Source organism: Populus nigra, chromosome 10 (assembly GCF_951802175.1).
Source record: "Populus nigra chromosome 10, ddPopNigr1.1, whole genome shotgun sequence".
Classification (NCBI taxonomy): domain Eukaryota; kingdom Viridiplantae; phylum Streptophyta; class Magnoliopsida; order Malpighiales; family Salicaceae; genus Populus; species Populus nigra.
In genome coordinates, this window is record NC_084861.1 from 14,860,878 (window position 1) to 14,882,368 (window position 21,491).

Here is a 21,491-nt window from a genome sequence, read left to right on the forward strand (position 1 = left end):
ATTTGCCCTGGAATTATTTCATTTATTTCAATCCTAGAAATCTTTCTTGGAATTCTCCGGGTCACAATATTATTCAACCACTAAAACCTCGTCTTTTTAGATTATCTGTCATTTGCTTGCATGTCACTTAAATTTGCTTCTTGCTAGCAGTGAGTGCTCTTCCTCTGGTATCTCTCTCTACTTGCCTTCATTTTTCTTAATGAATGGCCGTTACTTTTATAAGTCATAATATTAGCTTATGATATCTCAATTAACCAGTCGACCAATCATTTAATCTGTGATTAAGGACCCTCTCTCACAATCCTCGACCATCAATCAAGATTGAATTTAGAAAAAAAAATAAAAATACTGACGTTGCACTGATGATGCATTTAACAATTCAAGGTTGCACCGATGCATGTTCTTTAAATTTGTTTTTAAGGGTTTAAAATATAAAGTTCACTTTCTTCTGCATCAAAGTAGATTTTCTTTCTGAGTCATAATTAACGCAAGAACAAGTTCTATGTTTTCCCTCTCTTAACTGTGCATTATGGTGAGAAAAATAGAGTAGAGGTTTCCAATGTCACGAGGAAATTAAGATTAACATTATGCTTCCTTTGTTTTCAAATAGGGGTGGCAGTATTCCAAATAATCCAAAATTTCTCTCTTTTCACCGATGATGTTTAGAAATGTAGTAACAATTATTTTTTTAAAAATAAATTACTTGAAAATAAATTAAAATAATATTTTTAATTTTTTTATATCAAAATAATTCAAAATTATATAAAAAAATAATTTTCTTATAAATATCATTTGAAACATAATTTTAAACAGCACAGGATGATACCTCCATCTGAGCTAGCTATGTTAGGTGCTCAAAACAATAAGATTTGCTATTTTTGTTTTAATTTTGAATGATCGGATCAGTTTACGTACATCTCGATTAATTTTTCGAGGTCTTGAAATCAACGACCATATAAATCTTCAATAACCCTGAAATAAAATGTATGACACTGGAACTATTAACCTGAAAAGCAAACTCTAAACCTTATTAATTGAACTACAATCCCAGGATTAAACGTACTATCTTTATATACATAGTATGTATTTCTGTGATCATCAGCATTTTGCATTGCCATTTTACACTACACGTCTCTGTGACCCAGTATGAATTCTACGACATGAAGGTTATTAACTCTGACCATGATGATGCATGCACTACTATTGTTAGGCATATCTAGAAATCTACAGTAGGAACCGGGCATGGTAGAGTATATAGAACAGAGAATTCTTGTCTTCTAGTGTAAATGATAAAGGGGTTGGTGTGTGTTTTTGGGCTGTGTCGACTGTCAATCTATGACCATCCAACAATCATTTGTCTAATATCTTTATCAGGGAAAATCAATTACTACTTTGTTATTTTGTTAAGAATTGTCCTTCTCAAGTTAATATCAAAGGGAAAATCAAATACCCATAAATTAACCTTATTAGGAATACAACCTGACTTGATGAGTATTCCACAAAACCCGTGGACAGACAAGAGCTATTTTTTTTTATATATTTTTTGAACAATTGATCTTTTCAGATAAATTTATTATCTGATGTATATTTTAATTATATATAAGAGCTATAGTAAAATTAAATATTTATATATCATTAATATTATTTTTTTCGTTTGATATTAACTATTAGATATGAACTGTAAGCACAGAAGAATATATTTTTCATCGATAAGAAATCCTCGAGACGAGCCCCAAGGCCAGCAGTGGATTTTCCTCCCGACCTCGAACTCGATCAACATAGAGGCGGCGGAAATGGTTGAAGAATAACCCACCCCTGACGGAGCCCGTTTCCATCTATATATATCACCCCAACGGGCTTTAAATCACTGGTCATATATGGGCCATGGAGTTGTACCAGGGATCGGAAAGGAAATGCTCGCCGAAATACCGAAGGCCCATTATTAGTTGCAGATATATTTTACACTCTTGGGCCGAGCAAAATATTCCTGGCTTGACAAGCCTAGAAGACGACTGTGGAGTATATGTTCATTTTTGTTAAGAAATAATATAAAATTATTTTTAGAATATCATTTCAAATAATTTAAAGATATTTTTTAAATATGGTCAGGATATTAATTATTAAACTGTTATAAGTTTAAATATAATTAAATTAAGATTTTTAAATTTCAATAGTTTATATTTAAAAGGTATATTAAAAAATAATGTCAAATTATTTCTACTTGTTTTTAAGTTAAAATAATTTTTCTATAAAAATTATTTAAACCGTCGCAATAATCATTTAGTTGGTTGGATTTAAAAACTTAGAATTGCTTAATTATTAAACCAGAATTAATGTAGAATCTCCTGAAAACAAGTAAAAGAGATGAATAAATAGTCTGAATTGTTAAAGTTTATAATCTGTTCCGTCTATTTGCAACATTTTTAATCTCATTTTTATTATTAGCGATGATTATTTAGCTAATTATATTGGATGTTCAAACTTTTTTTTTTAAAAAAAAAAACAGCACAACATGTTTAAACTCATCCTATAACATGGGAATAAAAAGGTGGTTTTTTTTTACAGAAAATATACACATGCGCAAATTGCCCGGGAACACAACTATGAATAGTAGTAAATAAATATAAAAATGGGCAAACAAATGATTATAATGTTTTGATATTATAGTAGCATTACTTTTTAAAATATTTTATGAATTGAAATATATTAAGATAATATTTTTATTATTTTTTAAAATTTATTATTAACTTTACCACATTAAAAACATTATTAATATATATATTTTTTAAAAAAATTAAACTTTTTTAAAAAACCCTCGTAAATAAGGTATGATGTCGGTGAAAAGTGGAGGCACTTGTAATTTTCCGAGCGCAGACATGGCCCACTGCAGTAATTTACAAGCCCAGAAACTCCAAAGAGAAAGAAATCCATCATTTTTTCCCATCAAATTCCAGAAGGTTCTTAAATGCAACTTCCAGAAAAAAAAAAAAAAAAAAAAAAAAAAAAAAAAGAGGAGGGAAATGAATGAACAATGTGATTTTTTTTTTTATTAACGTACCCGAAGAAGCCATGGTTAATTACTATCGTTGTTGAGAAATACGCTTCGCATCTCGGTGTCTCACCGTCCTTGTCCATCGTTGACAGTAAAATTATTTTTCGTAATTTCTTTTATCTATCATTAGGTGATATTTTTAAGACTAATTTAGTCCATAAAAATTCAATTTATACTTTTATCTGATCAGAGATAAATCAAATGAAAAATCTTATCCTAAATCACCTATATATGAAACAAAAAATTAAATAAAATATCAACTTAATAAAACTCAATTAATTAATTCAAAATAGATCCAGACCAATTTTTTTAAATCAAATCAAATCTTATAGTCACGCTTTATTCATGCACTCATAATCATTTACTTCTTTCATGACATTGAATTACTATTACGAGGTGATTTTACGATTCATCTCAATTCAAGGTTTTAAAAAATATTATATTTTTTTTATGGCCAAGTCAAATATAGAAAATATAATTTAAAAAATATAGAAAAAATAAAATTTCTACTAAATTAGTTTATAATAATATTATTTTTTAAATATTTTTTACATCAATTTTTTTTAAAAAATCTACAATAATTTTGAGAAAAATTATAAAATTTATCTCAAAAAGTTATGAGTCTATTTGAAAGTATAGTTTTGGTTAATTTTTAAATTGTTTTTTATTTAAAAATATATTAAAATAATATTTTTTTTATTTTTTAAAAAATTATTTTAAATATCAACATATTAATTTAAAAATACTAAAAAAATATTAATTTAAAATAAATAAAATAAAATTTTTAATTTATTTTTTTAAAACATAAAAATAAACAATACCAAAATCGTGAGATAACCCATCAGCCATGAACAGGCCTGGGTTCGAAATTCAAGACCTCTAGCGAACACCTTCATAGATGTTTATTCCTAGTTTGCCCATCACGAAAAAGATGACAATGATGAATACCAATATACCATGCTTGAAAAGAAGGACATTAATGTAAATTGATAAATATTCCTTCCAATTTTATTACTGCCAGAGCTCACAGACTCACTCACACACCAAACACGCTTGTACCAACGAAACCCAAACAGTCTCTTTTTCTTTCATATGTTTTCCTTTCATTTATTTATGTAAATCTCTTTCCCTTTTTTTTTTTTTGAAAAAAATAAGAAAAACGATACCCGACATTATCGCTGCAAAATGTCGTCGAAGGGGAAGGGAAAGGCCGTCGCTACCGGCGGAGATAAACGGAAACGTGGCGATGTTGACGACGACAAGACCGGTGGTGGAAAGATGAAAAGGAACCGTGCGGTTCTTCAGTTCTTCGAAGACGAAGCTGATCATAGTGATTACGAGAGTGATGATAGTGATCTTAATTTTGACATTGAAGGTTAAAAAAAAATCTTACTTTTTCTTTTTTTTCCCCTTGAAATTCATTTTTTTCTTACCTTTCTAGGGCTCCGAGTTGGTAAAACGATGGCGTTTTGAGGTTTTTGAATTTTTGAAGTTTGAATTTTTTGGTTTTGACTGAAAATGAGAGACACCAGTGACTCTGGTGGTGGTTTAACGTCTTTATTATTATTATTATTATTATTATTATTATTATTATGTTTTGGTGGTGCTTGATGGATTTTAGGAAATCTTCTTTTTAGTTTTGATTTTTCAATTTAAGTTTATTTTAGTGGAAATTGTGTGATATAGCAGCGATTCTGAGATGGTCAAATGGTGTGTTTTTACTTTTATGTTTTTTCCACTTGTCTTGTATCGGTGCTGCATGTTGTTTTACTAGGCTTTTGTGTATGTTTTTCTGTGAGGTATTTTTAGTTATGGAGTTTTAAAGAAATTTTGGGTTATACATTTGTTATGTCTGTGAGGTTTTGTTAGTGGAGATTTTTTACATGCTCACAACAAGTGGCAAGGCCCCGTGTTTTCAAAAATTCTGTCTGTGCAAGTGGATCCGTGAAGTTGTTTCTGAGCTTGTTGTGCTGTAAAACTGTTCATTGAGGGTATTTGAGTGCATTTACTTGTTGTAACTGAGGTTAATTTTGCGGTGGATTCACTGGAGATTTTATAGAATTAGTATTTAGGAAATTGATGTTATGGCAGATTTAATAGAAATACTGGAGCAATAAGGATTTGTTTTGCATTGTGGAGGTTCTTTTTTTTCTTTTGTTATATAGTTTGGGTTTTGAGCTAAATGGAATGCCTTTGTATAGGATCTTTTTTTCAGGTCATGCTCATACCATGTTCCTTTTCTTTTTTCAACAGTACAGTATTATCCGGGTTCCCTTGCCTCTCTGCCTTGGATCAGGAAAGCTTATTTTTACTAATCTTAATCTTATCCTAATTGTGGAGAACAGATTTTATGGATGAAGAATATGATGTAGAGCTGAAAGTAAAGAATGATCCACCAAAAACCCAAAATGTTCCAATTGTTCCCAAAGAGGAGGAGATGGACGGGGAAGAATTTGATAAGATGATGGAAGAGCGTTTCAAGAATAATCCCAGATTTCGTTTTGCTGAAGATGCTGATGAGGCTAAAAGATCCATGGAAAGAAATTATCTTGAACCTTCTGCGAAGGATCCAACTATCTGGAAAGTGAAATGCATGGTAGGATGTTCATTATATAGGCAAATAGCCCCACCCCCGGCATTGTTGTTTCTATTGCATCCCTTAACATCTACCACCATTGCCTTTGCATGTGTTTACAGTCGTCAACTGGAACTTCTTGGTTGTAGGTTGGACGTGAGAGGCATTCAGCTTTTTGCCTCATGCAAAAGTTTGTTGACTTGAAGTCTCTGGGTACCAAACTGCAGATAATATCTGCATTTTCCATTGATCATGTTAAGGGTTATATTTATATTGAAGCTGACAAGCAAATTGATATTATTGAGGTAACATATTTTTATCACTGAATAAGGAATTTATTATTTTCTGTGCTGGGGAATTTGCTCCTTTTCAGGTTGTTTTTATTAGTAAACTAATATTTTTCTATTTATCTTCTATAATTCTGATTTTAGGCATGTAAAGGGCTTTGTAGCATATATTCTAGCAGGATGGCTCCAGTTCCTAAAAATGAAGTGTCTCATCTGCTCTCCATTCGAAAAAGTTGTAATCAAATTTCTGAGGGCATGTGGGCTCGTGTAAAGAATGGGAACTATAAGGGGGACCTGGCACAGGTGGAGTGCCAATGAGCTTGTTGGCTGTTTCTTGCTTTGTTGGAAAAACTAATCTGTCTTTACTCTGAACAAATTTTGTTTCTGTAGATTGTGGCTGTGAATGATGTGCGGAAAAAAGCAACAGTGAAGCTGATTCCAAGAATTGATTTGCAAGCATTGGCGCAAAAATTTGTGAGACTTTGAAGAGTGGAACTAGCATCCTCTGCTTCTAATATAGTTTTGAATTATGTTTATTTTGTTATGGGTCTCCAAGTTTAATGGTGGTTTCATGAATTTTGGGTGCCAATACTGTAGATATACCTTGATTATATGTTAGTTCAAAGTGGATTCCACTGCTTCAAATTTATAAGAAGACTATTAACAGTTAACACACACATGTATCTATATATTAAAATCTTGTTCCTTCTATTCTGAGGACATTATTTGCAGATTATAACATGCACATGGTGGCAAGTTCGATGCTTTATTTGTGATTTACATGAAAAGCATTTCTTAACGAATTTGCTTCACAGGGAGGGGGACTTGCAAAGAAGAAAGCTGCCATACCAGCTCCGAGACTAATCAGCTCAAGTGAACTTGAGTAATATCCATATCCCACATATAGTTCATTTGACTTCTAATGTCATGACTTCTTATATGCAATTATATTTGACTTGTGTAGGGAGTTCCGGCCTCTGATTCAATATAGACGTGACCGTGATACTGGCAAGATGTTTGAGGTTCTTGATGGCCTGATGCTCAAGGATGGATATTTATATAAAAGAGTATCTATAGATTCTTTAAGCTGCTTGAGCGTTTTGCCTTCAGAAGAGGAGTTGTTGAAGTTCAAGTCTTCTGAGAACAATGAGTCAGAGAAATTGGAATGGCTTGCACAGATATATGTTGGACAGAAGAAAAAACGGATAATTGGAAATGAGAAAGGTGGTGAGAAAGGAGAGGGCTCATCAGCATCTGGGCAGAATAGATTCGAACTGTATGATCTTGTGTGTTTCGGGTAAGTTCCACTCCAATTAGCGGTTTTCTGTGATCTGATAATATGTAAGTTATAATCTTTGATTTTGTTTTACCGGCTTGCAGCCGCAAAGATTTTGGTCTTATTGTTGGTATGGAGAAAGATGAATCTTACAAGGTATGGAATCTAGTTTACTTGCTTTGTGGCTTTGCTGCTGGCAATTTAACTTTCTTTAATGTTCAATGTGAGGATTAGAATTCTTCATATTTTTTCCGCTGCTCCAGATTCTAAAACATGGACCTGAAAAACCTGATGTGGTTACTGTTGCATTACGCGATCTAAAGAATGGGCCCACTGATATGAAGTTTACTGCTTTAGATCATCACAAGAAAACCATGTCAGTTAACGATACTGTTAAGGTTTTGGAAGGTCCATTGAAGGTTTGACACTAATTTCACATTTTTCTTCTGTTTTTTTTTTTTTAATGTGATTCTGAAGCAAACTGCCACACTAGGCTTGAGACTATCATGCAAGTTGCTCTTTGCAGGATAGGCAAGGAATTGTTAAGCAAATCTACAGAGGCATCATATTTATATATGATCAGAATGAAACAGAAGATTGTGGTTATTTCTGTTCAAAAGCTCAAATGTGTGAAAAACTCAAGCTTTCTTTTGATGCTTGCTATGGAAAGGTTGTGCTTTTTGAAAAGAGCAATCACATCATTTTGTCTACACCATTCTCTTACCCTGAATTGTTGCTGGTGCTTTAAATGACTATCTCTTTGCTCTCATTTCAGGATAGTGAATCAGGCTCTTTAGGTTTTGAAGATTTCCCATCATCTCCCAAATCCCCCTTATCACCTAAAAAACCGTGGCAAGCGAAAGAAAATAGCCATGGCTGTATGCATTGTAGTTGTGCCTTTTGTAGTTTTATTCTTTTTACAGTATTGACTCTGATGTAAAGTTTCTTGTACTGGCTTTGTTATTCTTTGCAGTCAACCAAGGCGACAGGGATGGATTGTTCTCCATTGGTCAAACCTTGAGAATCCGAGTAGGACCTTTGAAGGGGTATCTATGCCAGGTCTTGGCCATACGCTATTCTGATGTTACTGTGAAGCTTGGTTCTCAGCAGAAAGTTCTTACAGGTTCTTTACAAAAAGGTTACCTTTGGTTCTGTTTGATTTCCAGTTTACCTATTTTCTAATTTTTTTGGTTTATGTTTCTGAAGTTAAAAGTGAGCATCTTTCTGAGCTCCGTGCAAAGAGCTCCGCCATGTCTGTAAGGTGCATATTTTATAGCTAAATCCCATTTGTCTCAGCTTTTTTCACGAGTATGGTCTGGATTGCCTTTTGAAGGTGCACTGACATGGTACTTTTCTATTTATAAAAGTGATGATCCACGATCCAGTTCTTTCAAACCATTTGATTTACTTGGAAATGAAGGTGGCTCTGGAGGTGGGAATTCGATTACTCTCAGAATATAAAAAATTTCTGATGATATTAAGTGGTTTTTTTTTTCTAGAGTTGATATCTGACATAATTAATTTTCCCTTTAATTTTGTATTCTTGAAGGTTGGACGGGTGGAGCTGGGACATCAACTGAAGGTGGTGGCTGGAATGCTGGTGGCCTCTCCAATGAAAGGTTTTCCTTTTCTTTTTGTTGTCAAAGTTCTGTTCATGCACTTGCTGGTGATGTATGTTTTAAAGTAGCTGTTGGTTGTGTCATCATAATTCCTACAGGCCAAAACTGTAAATGGGGGTCCTAGTCATGGGCTGAAACTATAGCTGTTATATTTAGTAGACTTTTGCTTTTTCATGCTTGATGCATGGCAGCATAAGTTTGCTATGCATTGTCACTGGATGACATGGTGTTCAGTGAAATAATGCTAACATGCAGTTGTTTTGAGTAAGAAAACAGAATTCATCTCTAAAGAACTTCCCAGTTACCATGCAATTTAGCACCAATAGAGGAGTGCTTGCTGAAGAGGGTCATTAAAACACAGTCACGAGCAAAAGCTTGTGCAGGGCTTTAGGTTTTCTTGACAATGTGGATTTACTGTATTTTAGATAGAAACCTGTTTTTTTGTTGACATTTGTGCGAGTGAAATTCTGTATGTTTTGTGATGGGAATGGATATGGCAGTGGTGAATCCGCCTGATTTGATTATGGCCACTATGATTGTGTGTATGATTATTGTTGATGCAAAAAGGAAACGTAAAGCTAAGCTTTTGAAGATTTAATTGTGTTGATTTAATGGAATTTGTGTTTGAACTGAATTTATTGAATTAAATTATCAAATGAAGCAATGGTTCAGTACAACATGCTGGTTGATTTGGAAATTATCAGCATCTTCATGTTTCTTTACTTGTAGCTTTTTTATTGAATTATTTCTACACATTACTTTTCTTTTTGATTTGTACTTTTGTCTATAATCTGATATGCATTTTCTTGCAGAACTTCTTGGTCTAGCCCGGGCTTCACGGTTAGTGATGAACTCTCTCTCTCTCTCTCTCTCTCTACCCCACCCCAAACAACAGCATAAAGTGATAACTCCTGAGCTTTCTGTTTTCTGCAGCTTCAACCTGAAACCAACCCTGTAAATCCATCAAGTTCTGTAGATAATGAACCAAATAAAGGTGTGTAATTATTCCTCATGTTGGCAGTTCAGCCATGCCATTGTAGTGTGTTAGAAGCATCAAAGTACATGATGAACGTATACATTATGCAATATCTTTTGTAATGAATGTATCACAAGCGCCAAAGTGGCTAACTGCATGTTTTGGAATGTGTAGATGATACTTGGGGGAGTCAAGCCAAAGCAAAACAGACTTCATCTTGGGGTGCAGCTGCAGCTGACTCTTGGAACAAAGCTGCTTCTAACATTGGTTCTAGCAGTGGTGCATCTGTCGGCTGGGGTAAAGCAACTTTATCCAATGAAGATCTGCCAGGCTCTTCAAGAGGTTCTGGAGATAACTGGGGTAAAGGAATCCTAAGAGATGAAAAATCTTCTTTTGATGCTGCCGCATCTGCTTGGGACAAAGGAAAGACTGTTATTGGAAACCAAAATGGCAGTTGGGGTGAGGCAGCTACCGGGAAGAATCAAGTGGGTTCGTGGGGAAAATGTAATGATGCAGTTGAAGCAGGATCCTGGGAGAAGAATAAAAGCTCTGGCACAGGAGAGGACTGCTTGAGTAACAAGACTACCGGGTGGAATCAACAGAAATCACAAGATGGAGGAGACCCTTGGGGTAAAGCTGCAGAAGAACAAGATAAGGGTGCTGCACAAAATGATTCTTGGGGTAAAGCTGCAGAGAAGCGGGAAAGCAAAAATGGTGCCGAAAAGCCAACTGAGGGTTGGGGTAAGGCAGGCAGGAGCAGCACTCAACCAGAAGCTGATAAAGGAAGTGGCTGGACGAAAGACAAAGCTGATAGTGCAGGTCAAACTTCAAGTTGGGGCAATAGTGAAGATGCATCTGAGTGGAATAAAGATGGATCTAATAACCAGAATCAGACTGATAGCTGGAATAAGCCAAAGGCCTTTGGTTCTGATAGGGGATCTTGGAATAAACAGGGAGAATCCTCTTGGGGTAAACAAGAGGGGGGATCTTGGGGTAGTGGGAATAGACCAGATGGAGATCAAGAGTTTGGTGTCTGGAACAAGACATCTGATGGGGGTCATGGTTCAGGTGGGAGCAGGGGAAGAGGAGGTGGTCGTGGTGGTAGAGATCAGTTTGGCCTAGGAAGATCCTTTGGTGATGGTCAGTCTTCAGGTTGGAAAGGTGGAGAAAACAATTCAACTGGCAACGATCAAGGAGGTGGCTGGGGCAAATCCAAGGGGTTTGAGGGAAGTAGAGAGGGTGGATGGAAGTCTGTTTCTTCTGGGAGTGATAGTGGATCAGGTTGGAACAAACATGGGGGAGCAGATAAAGAGACCAGTGGGAGCGTGGACAAATGGAACAGTGGGAACAAATCGAGTTGGAACAATGATCAAACTCAAGGTCACAATGGGAGCAAAGGTTTTGTTTCTAATCTGTCTTCAGAAGGGCAAAATGATGGTGCTAGTTGGAGAGCACCCAAATCAAGTGGCATGAACTCGTCTTCTGGATGGAACAGTGCTTCTGCTGTGGATGAAGTACCAGGTGGAAGTTGGGGTGGAGGCAGCAAGTGGAACTCAGGGAAAGCTTCAACTGGTGACAATACAACTGGATGGAAAACTGGAACGAGTGGGGCTGGCACACAGCCGTCTGACTGGGGTGCTCCAAAAGCTTCGAAGGGAGACCAGTCATCAAGCTGGGATAATAAAACTGGTCATGTAGATGCCAACCAGTCATCTGGTTGGGGTAGTAAAAGCTGTTGGAATCAGAAATCTCCTGAACTTGTAAAGGACAGCGAGATAGATGGAAACCAGAATTCTAGCTGGGGTAAGAAAAGCAATTTGAAATCTGAATCAAGTGATGCAGGTGGAAATGCTGGCTCTGACTGGGGCAAGAAGGGCAATTGGAACTCCAAATCCAATAATGCTGATGGAAATCAAGATTCTGGTTGGGCCAACAAAAGCAACTGGAACTCTGGGTCCAAAGATGCAAACCAAGGTTCTAGTTGGGCCAAGAAAAGTAACTGGAACTCTGGATCTAGTGATGTGAACCAAGAATCTGGTTGGGACAAGAAAAGCAGTTGGAGCTCTAGATATGGTGATGGTAACCAGGATGCTTCTGTAGCCTGTGATGATGAAGGCCAAACTGAGACCTGTGGTAATAGGGCAGGTGGTGGGAGTTGGAGAGGTGGTTTTGGTGGTAGGGATGGTTCAGACAGGGGGGGTTTTAGAGGTAGAGGTGACAGAGAAGGCTTTGGAGGTAGAGGCAGATCCGACAGAGGTGGATATGGAGGCAGAGGTGGTCCAGACAGAGGGGGCTTTAGAGGTAGAGGGGACAGAGGAGGCTTTGGTGGTAGAGCCAGAGGAAGGAGGGATCAAAATGGTGGTTGGAGTGACAACAATTCTGCTGAAGATAAGACCTTTGACTGGAAGAATGGGGCAAACAATAGCAGTGGAGGATGGAAAAATAATGGTGGTGGAAGCAGTTGGAACCGAGGAGGTGGTGATAGGGGCCAACAGAATAGCTGGAATTCTGGAAGTGGTGGAACAAGCAATGAAGGTGGTGGTTGGAGTAGCCAAGGTTCAGGCTGGAACCAGTCAAGAACGGCCAAAGATGGTGGTGGCAGTGGCCTTGCTGGTGGTTGGAACAAGGGAACCTGTGCAAACAGCGATGCTGCCTGGGGTCAAGGAAACAGCTGGAAGTCATCAAATCTTTCTGGTGAGGGCTGGAGTAAATCAATCAAAGGAATTAAAGGTTCAGAAGATCAAGGGGGTGGCTGGAACAAAGGACCTTCTGGTGCAAACAGCGATGCTGCCTGGGGTCAAGGAAACAGCTGGAAGTCATCAAATCCTTCTGATGAGGGCTGGAGTCAATCAAGCAAAGAAATTAAAGGTTCAGAAGATCAAGGGGGTGGTTGGAACAAAGGACCTGGTTCCAGTGCTCAAGGTGGTGGCTGGGGGACAAAAGGAGCAGGCTCAGGAGAAGCAGGGATGACTGGAGGCCAATCATCTGGTTGGAATCAATCTGGTGCTTCTGGCGGAGGCCAATCATCTGGTTGGAGTGGATCAACAGAGGGAAAAGAAGGAACTAATACAGGCAGGGAACTAACTGATCCGTGTGGTAAAGCATCATCAACAAGTTCTTGGAATCAATCAAGCAAAGACATTGAAGGTTCTGATGACCAAGGCAGTGGCTGGAACAAAGGACCCAGTTCTAATGCTCAAGCTGGTGGCTGGGGGGACAAAGGAGCAGGTTCGGGAGATGGAGGCGATGCTAAGACCTGGGATCAATCTAGTGCTTTTGGTGGAGGGCAATCATCTGGTTGGGGTCAATCTACAGAGGTGAAAGGAGCAAATGAAAGTGGTAAGCCGACTGATCCATGGGGTAATAAAGCATCAACAAGCTCTTGGGGAAACGAAGGGAATGATGGAAGTAGCAAAGGGGGGTGGTAATTGCTTTGCAAAAGAAGCCATGGTATCTAGTTTTTGAAGTTTAAAGGAGCTGTATATATTAGCTTATTGTCTTATTCACGGTTAGGAAGGATGTAACAGTGGTATTTCTTTTGAAACTCTGCCCTAGACTCAAATTTCTGTTTCCTTCACATTTTGAATTCCGGTACTCCCAGAAGGAGTTGCTCTCGGAGCATTGATCATGGAGACGGTTTCTAGTTTATGACAGTATTTTGTATGTACATGGTTATTTAAGCCCGTACTTGTGCAATATTTATAATAGTTCCCCTAGTGCCAGAAATATGCCTTCTAGGTTTCTATCATAAAATTGCTTTCATATTCATGGTTGTCTTGAGACTTTTGCTTGTCCAGCTTAATCGGCTCAACAGATTTGGAAACGAATTTTCGAGTGCTCAATTAGGTTAAACAGACGATAAAACAGTTTACAGAAGAATATGGCCAAGCAAGAAATTGCCTAGGCAGGCTTCAACTAGGAAGATGGAGCACCTACTGTTGAAAGCTTCGCCCTGCAAACAGAGCACGTACCTGTTAATTATCTTTGTCGCTCGGTGTTTTTCGTGCCTGAGCTCGGCTACCTGAGAAGGACATATATTGCATTAACATGGCGAGCTTCATTCCCAGAGAAACTTAGTGAGCTTAATCTGCATGTATGGATCTGATGCAATGGCAGAATCTGCCTTCTAGGTTTGCAAGAAAAAAACCACGACATTGGTATCCATAATTGGCACGTGCATATTTCAGATTTTGCCGGTGGTTCATAACTCATAAACTTAACAGAAACATTGTTCATGATGTATGATTTTGTTAACAAACTCCAAAGAAGACAGGGTTCAGGCAGGAAGATGAGCCCTACTGTTCAACAGTGCCTTAACCCATGAGGGGATGATGTCGGGGCGGGCCTATCCAGGTTCGATACTCCCCCTCGGAGTTGGCTAGGATAGTCCCTTGGGTGATTTATCCTTACAATTCCTCATGGGCCATTAGGTATGGGCTTAGTCCAATAAACTTCATGGGCCCTTTATTAACTTGGAAAATCTCATTTTGATGGGCTCGCTTTCAGCTAGAAAACCAGTAAATGTATCCTGAAAAGTACCCTTAGATATGTTTTCCAGAAAATGAAAAGGGAAAACCGGCGTACACTATATACTCAATCTAAATTTTATCATAAAATAATTCTTTATCTCGATTTTAATCCTAAATTATTAGAAATTATCAAGTAAAAACTGATATCCATATTTTCATCTAAATTACATATTATTTTATATATAAAAAAAACTTAATGATTTTTATTAAGTGATTCTAACAAATTTTTTAATTAGTAAAATTAGCTCGGATACAAAATTAATATCGCTCCGAGTATATTTGATGCTTGCCAAATGAAAAGGGCAAGCGTTCTAGTTCAGAAAATTCTTCTTATAAGAACAAGTATTTATATTCTGCAATAAAGATCAGCTAGCCGTCTTAGCTCAGCTGGTAGAGCGCATGGCTTTTAACCATGTGGTCGTGGGTTCGATTCCCACAGACGGCGACTCTTCGCTGCCAATAATTTTGGTGTTCTTTTTGGGTCCTCAATCTGTGTCTGACATGGAGATTCTCATAGCAAAATATAAAACTAAAATCTACGAGGTCGATTTTGGCAATTTTCTCCGACAACAAGAATACCCCACTTTTTTTTTTTTTTTTTACTAAAAAAAAGAATACCCCACTTTAAAACTTGTACTGTATTAATTCATGAAAAGAACACGGACCCAAGAGCAAGTAGAACAGGACGATAGAAAAGGAAAACAAAAATATTCTGAAATTGACATTGAATCCGAAATGCCACCTCAACCGTCCTTGCCCTATCCCCTCCCAAGACTTTCTTTCAAAAACTTGGTGCTTTAGCTGAGCATAGAATGGACAGATGACCAGACATAATTTTTTTTCCTTTTCTTGACCTTACATAATGGGGCTCAAATCAGTGATCTTTTGATGTTATTATATACACTTGTGATAATCGGTGGGGCTTGCAATGGAATCAAACTGCTTGTGATGAATTTTTCTCTCTCTTTACATCTTAATATTGATGACAAATATTTTCCTCACTTAAATAATGATAATAAGGGGAAAGATAACAAGGCACCATTGTTGGTGATGGTGCTCAAAGCTAGAATAATTAGAAGAGACAAAAATATTAAGCTAATAGATGTGGGAGGTCGGGGTAGTGAAGAGCCGCTACCGAATATCATTCCAAAGTAGTCGCCATCAGTACCGCCACTGGCCCCCGTCCCTTGAGTGCCGGTGGTGGGCGTGACAGTACTGGTCCCAGCACCGCTGAATCCAGGATTAGAAATGCCCCCGCTATCATCTCTGTGTAAATGATTGAAAACCAACCAGACAATATATTATCGTAAAGACCAAATGATGACATTTGATTCAACAGAAAATTATGCTTAATAATGAATCTAACAGCAGATACACTATTATAAAATACACGTAACAAGCTCCATAAGGACAAGGATCCACAATTCTGTATAACGCTAGCTGGCTCAAATACCTAATGGCTTAAAGGATAGGTGGTGGGGGAAGCCGCATATGGTGCAAATGACCTATCTAGTCTCGCCCATGGTCCAGCTGTGTCAGCATCTGGGTCATGGGCATCAGGGTCATGGGCGGTCCAAATGAAACAGTCACAGAACAATGACGCAACCCAGAGGAGTAACCATGGCTTAAACCCTTCTGGAAAACATGCTAATTTGCCTCTCACCTTTCAGGAAAACAAAGTAAGCAAATCCGAGTGACCACCTATGGAAGAGAAAAGATTATAGCTGCAATGGGTCTCGCATGATATTAAGGGCAGACTGCGGGGCTTAGCTATGCCCTTACGACTAGAATTTATCATGACAATCTTCGAATTGCAGTTTCTGCATTTTTCAGGAACACAGGCATAGACTATCTTTGCAGACTGAGTTCTGCTAATCCAGTAGTTAATTAATATTGTAACTATATTGATTTATTATTATTATAAAGAGGAGGCTTGAACCTCTCGGGACTCTACTTTCAGTTTAGCAGCATGATCATTGACGTGACTACATTGATGGCCAGTCAGCAAAGTCTACATTTGCCTAAGCTGCTGACCACATGGATCTACGAGAGGCAGTGGAAAAGCCAAAAGGGTACAACAAGCAAAAGTCAAGCATGAGATATCATAGCACGTCAACCAGGTCACATGCAAAGCCCCCTTTACAATACTGATGTCACACCTACTTTCATAAACGGGACCCACAATGTGATAAGAAGAACAATTGAATTGGCCCACACATATTCGATGGAAAGCTGCGGATGGCTGATAAAGGAAAGAAAAGTATAGGAATTGTATTTTTAAAGTTTTTTTATTTAAAAATATATTAAAATAATATTTTATTTTTAAAAAAAATTATTTTTTACCGCAACTAAAAAAATTTAAATTTTTTAGAATAACAGTTTAACTATTCTCCGAAACATAAGTATATGTATAGTACATATGTTTTTTTAAAAATATATATATTTATTAGATTTTTTTTATATTGAAACGTTAAAACTATTCAAAAATATTTTAAAAAAATATTAATTTAAAATCATTTCAACTTTATATTTTTTAAAATGAAAAACAATTTAAAAAACATTTTAAAAAATAAATTGTAACATAAAAACTAAGAACATGTCGCATTCTCAAAAAAATAAAAATTTTTTTGCTAAAATTTAATATGATTTATACGTTTTGAATCGTTTTGATGTGCTGATATTGAAAATAATTTTTTTAAAATAAAAAAAATCATTGGCATATATTTCAGCACAAAAAGTTATTTGAAAAGCAACTGTTATCACACTGTCAAGTACCCTCTAACACCCACTATTTGTTATTATAATATATATAAAGTGCTTTTAAAAACAAAAATATTAATTTTTATATATCAAAACCATGTAAAAACATTGGAAAAAAAAAAACAGACATCTAAAAACAAAAGGTATCAACACCCCCAGACACTTATAAATCACCTTAACCAGTCCTAGGTGGGTCTCCTTAAAATTATCTCTAGGGAATTTGCACGCATGCACATTTTTCTTCGCTAATAAAAATTTGCACAGGCACATAAAGCCTCCGTGGACAACTTTAAATACACATGGTAATGGCAAAGGGTAGCATCTCTAAAAAAAAAAATAAAATCCATGATGGTCGGTAATTCAGTTAATAGCAAGGATCTGAGATGGACAAAAGTGTCCAAAAAGTTGAAACAGGGAACATAGTGGGGTCAGGAAGAGCTTACCTGGGGTCACCAAAGACACCAGCATTCATGGTGAGTTCTGTAATTAACCTAGCAGACCTGGGTTCCACGCTGGAGGCTTTGCTATATTGCTCACTCAAACCAGCTCCTGAGGGCACAAAGAAGGCTCCATTTACCAAGATGTCCTCGTCTGTTCTCCAATTCCAATCTGCCCACTCTCCCTCGTTTGTGTCCACCCTCTTTGTTACCTACAAAAAATTTTAAAAAAATCAACGTCAGAGATTGTACTATAGGCAGGGAATTTTGTAATGTATCTAATGGCCGGCGGAGGCGCTAAAGGCATCACTCTCAGGTCTCAAGCTGACGGTGGTTTAAATTAAATTATAACGGGGTAACAGCTTGCTTTTCTTGGATGTTGCCCCCTGCCTTAGTTCTGTTTCCATTCTGTTTACACTAGTAACTCCATCGAGCCACAGGAATTCACAAAACATAGGGAGGGTACTGTGGAGGCAGGAAGGGCTCGTATGGCTGAAGGATGGGGAAATATTTTCTTAGACCCCCAAGTCTTAGTCCAGTTTTACTCGAGTAACATTTCACAACCATGCCTGCCATTTCTAGCGGTGGCAACCGGCATTCCCACAATGACGGCGCGTGCAAACACGCGCCACAAACATTGTGGGGGGAGGCGCCGTCTAACCTCGAAACAAGAGTCAAGAGGTTCACATTAGGCTCCCATGCAAACATCATTAATCAATCATATTCTACCTCCCTTAAGTAAAGCAAAATAATTCAAAGTAGACTAACCTCTTTGGCATTATCATCGGCTGGTGCAGTATATCGATTCCCTTGACTATTTATGGTAGGGTTTGCACTACCACCGATAGCATACATCTCCCAAGCTGTAAAATCATTGTTCACCACATGTATATACCCTCTTCTACACCTTGGCATACGCTGGACCAGCCCTACACCGAAGTGATTAAAAGCTATAGTAACTTGCATTCCTGAGTCCAATACATACTTATCATTGTGCCCCAATAGCATCACTTCATTATGGTGCGTAAAATGGTTGTTTGATATGGTAATCGCAGTAGACCCCAGTATAGCATCAATCAAACCATCAGTACAATACGATAATGAACAATGATCAATCCAAATCTTCTGGGACCCAGAGATGGAAATACCATCACCATCCGATTCCCCTCTCTGTCCAACATGTGTTGGTGATGATGCTATATTAGCGTTACCAGAAGGCTTGCAATGGTGAACGTGGATGTTGTGGATAATAATATGTGTCACATGTTGAAGTGTTATGCACCCATTTCCTGTAATGTGCACATTTGCGCCACGGCCATCAATAGTTTTGTAACTGTTGAAAATAAGTTCATGTTTGAGCTTAATGACCATGTCCGAAGAAAAGATGATCCAAAGAGGTTGGTCTTGGATAACAGCATAACGTAACGTGCCTGGTGTGGGGTTGGCTGGGTTATGGTCCGAGGAGTCAGTGACCACATAGATCTGGCCACCTCTACCACCTAATGTGCCTTGACCAAACCCAATAGCGCAGTCAGCTAAACGTTGGCGGTTGTTAGCCCAATTGGGGTCGCATCTCCAACAATCGTCGATGGGGTTTCCGGTTTGGCATTGGTCCTTTTCTTGAATGGACAAAAGGTTTCTTCTTGATAGAGATGCATTGACTCTCCTGCAAGGTAAAATATAAAAACATTAATAATGAGAAACAAAAGAAAGAAAAGAATATTTGGTTGTCTTGAAGAAAATGTAAAATGTGGGAATATAATATAAGCCAAGTAGCTACAGCAAGAATTTGGTAAAAAAAAAAAAAAACGGTTAAAAGAAACACGGGAAACAGAGCGTGCTCTGTTTATTTTCTGGGAAAATGCAATGACAACTTTTGTTTTGCTTTGGTGTTGTGGATGAGTTAATAGTTGAAAATGAGAGAAGACCATGAGAAAGAAGCCTTCAATGAACAGAACCCAGATGGGGTTTTGTTCGAGTCGCCCCCTGTTTGGTTGCTGAGAAAACATGGCAAATCAAGAAAATGTGGTTATATTCTCCATTGCTGGATCAAAAATTACTGCAGAAGAGAGATCCTACAATGCTAAAACCTTGTGATTAGCAAAAAACAGGTAGGAATTTCGTTCAAAATCAAGAAGATAGAAACCATCATAAACCCCGAAAGCAAAAACCCAAGGTAGCATTTATCTCTAGCCAAAAGGCAGAGTCTTGGAAACTACAAAAAACTCATGATGCAAAACCATAAAATGAGCTAAACCCAGATGGATGTAAAGGTCTTGCCGTTTTACATCTTCAGCAACAGCCTCAGGGTCTGGATGCTGATGTGGAAGGGTGAGATTGAAGGCAGTAGTTTCAATAATGAAAGGAATGAATGAAGTAAAGTGACAAATTAAGAGAATGCAGAAATTAGAAAGCTTCATCGAAGTAGCAATTGAAATGGGTTGGGTTCTTAGATATTTGTGGTTTACCCTTTCGCTTGTCTAGAGAAGAACAAGAATTTTAAAGAGGAGTGAATGAACAACGACAAAGAAAAAGTACGTAGGAAGCTGAAAATTTTGGGGGAATATGTGAGGTGTTTGCGGTGGTTTATATAATAAAACAAGATTGTAATATATGACATGGCTATAATGTTCCTTAAAAAAAAGTGTTACTTGCTTGGTAGGGCTTTCTTCCTTTTCTTTGTAATTATTTTAACGAGGAAGAAAGGAAGAACAGAATGGAGGGGTATGGTGGCTGTGATGTTATGAGAAGCACAGAGAATTGCTATCTCCTTTTCTCTCTGGTTCTCTGAAATCCTCTCAGTCAAATTCGTACCTTGCTTGCTAATTATTCTAGGATAAAACTAATTATTACAAAAAGGTTAATTTTTGAGTGTGAGGGAGCTTATCCGAAATATTTAAGAAAGTTCTTTCTTTTCTTTGTTCTCATTCGAAATCTAGTTCTTTTTTTGCTTTTGTCTTATGGTAAGGATTCTTGGTGGAATGCCTGCAAGTAATTTATGTTCTGTTCTGATCAAAAAGTCTATTCTGAAGTGGAGACAAAACCCACGTCCGTTTTTTTTGCTTTTGCTTGGTTGGGTGCTGTTTGGCTTTCCATTTTAAAAGTGGCTTCAAAAAAATTTGGATTTTTTTTATTTTTTTTTTGTTTAGAATTAATTTTTATATATTTTTATATGTGAGGTTAAAAATAAAATAAAAAAATAAAAAAAATCTTATTTCAATCATTTTTAAATAAAAGATATTTTAAAAAATAATCGTTATCACAATTTCAAACGTAGAGTATGATAAAAATTATTTTTTAAAGTGATTTTTGTTTAATAATATAATAAAATAATATTTTTATTTAAAAGAATATTTTTAATATTAGTACATTAAATCTATTTAAAAGCATAGAAAATAATTTTTTTAAAAAATACACTACAACACAAAAACAGACACCTCTAAATCATGCTAATCAAGGTTGCAGCTTTCAGTGATTTTCTCTGTACAAGTTAAAAACTAAAGAGACTTTGGTTTGTTATTAACTGTTAGCTTCTCATTTTCCGAGGAAAAGAAAAAAGTGGAGGAACTGGAAACCTGTAGCATCAGTCCCTGTAACTTGCAAGATGATTTGAACAGCTGGGCCCTGGGGAGATTTGCATGTCAAGTGTCATCCTTACAAGGAATAGGGTTTCAGGGATTGCGAGATGCGGGGGACAATTCTTGCACGAGAAAGAGTAGCAGCGGCTCAGCACGTAGGAGAAGGGAATGTTTGCAAGTCCAGTAAACATTATGTTTTAAAATGTTTTTTTATAATATATTAAAATAATACTTTTTACATTTTAAAATTTATTTTTTATATTAATATATCAAAAAAATTTAAGTAATAAACTTTTTTTTAAAAGAAATCCAAATTTAAAGGAAACAGAGTTTTAACCGCACTGATAAGCACTTTGAGTCTGCTTGGTATTATAGTAATAATTGTTTTTTAAAGTATTTTTT

At 36.8% G+C, this 21,491-nt stretch overlaps 2 protein-coding genes and 1 non-coding gene across 5 annotated transcripts; 2 read left to right on the plus strand and 1 right to left on the minus strand.

Moving 5' to 3' along the window:
* The first annotated feature begins 4,082 nt into the window (after positions 1-4,082).
* Positions 4,083-13,511, plus strand: LOC133704401 (protein RNA-directed DNA methylation 3-like). Its single transcript, XM_062129209.1, has 18 exons — positions 4,083-4,427; positions 5,398-5,648; positions 5,777-5,932; positions 6,059-6,217; positions 6,305-6,388; positions 6,730-6,797; positions 6,879-7,211; positions 7,295-7,346; positions 7,454-7,609; positions 7,717-7,860; positions 7,966-8,068; positions 8,164-8,313; positions 8,397-8,451; positions 8,558-8,622; positions 8,740-8,809; positions 9,622-9,649; positions 9,743-9,803; positions 9,960-13,511. The coding sequence occupies exons 1-18, from the start codon at positions 4,238-4,240 to the stop codon at positions 13,211-13,213; spliced, it is 5,379 nt and encodes a 1,792-aa protein (XP_061985193.1). The 5' UTR covers positions 4,083-4,237; the 3' UTR covers positions 13,214-13,511.
* A 1,175-nt stretch (positions 13,512-14,686) lies between these two features.
* On the plus strand, positions 14,687-14,759 carry TRNAK-UUU (transfer RNA lysine (anticodon UUU)). Its single transcript has one exon. It is a non-coding gene; the product is annotated as a tRNA-Lys (tRNA).
* Positions 14,760-15,177: 418 nt separating this feature from the next.
* Positions 15,178-20,297, minus strand: LOC133704402 (probable pectate lyase 13). 3 transcript variants are annotated; one of them, XM_062129210.1, is made up of 4 exons: positions 19,980-20,297; positions 18,280-19,177; positions 17,518-17,723; positions 15,178-15,580 (listed from the first exon to the last, which is right to left on the minus strand). In XM_062129210.1, exons 1-4 carry the CDS (start codon positions 20,129-20,131, stop codon positions 15,313-15,315), a joined length of 1,524 nt encoding a protein of 507 aa, XP_061985194.1. In that variant the 5' UTR covers positions 20,132-20,297; the 3' UTR covers positions 15,178-15,312. The 3 variants fall into 3 exon arrangements, with proteins under 3 accessions (XP_061985194.1, XP_061985195.1, XP_061985196.1); XM_062129211.1 differs by having other exon boundaries at positions 19,792-20,091; XM_062129212.1 differs by lacking the exon at positions 15,178-15,580 and having other exon boundaries at positions 17,514-17,723; positions 19,792-20,091.
* Between the last annotated feature and the right edge of the window lie 1,194 nt (positions 20,298-21,491).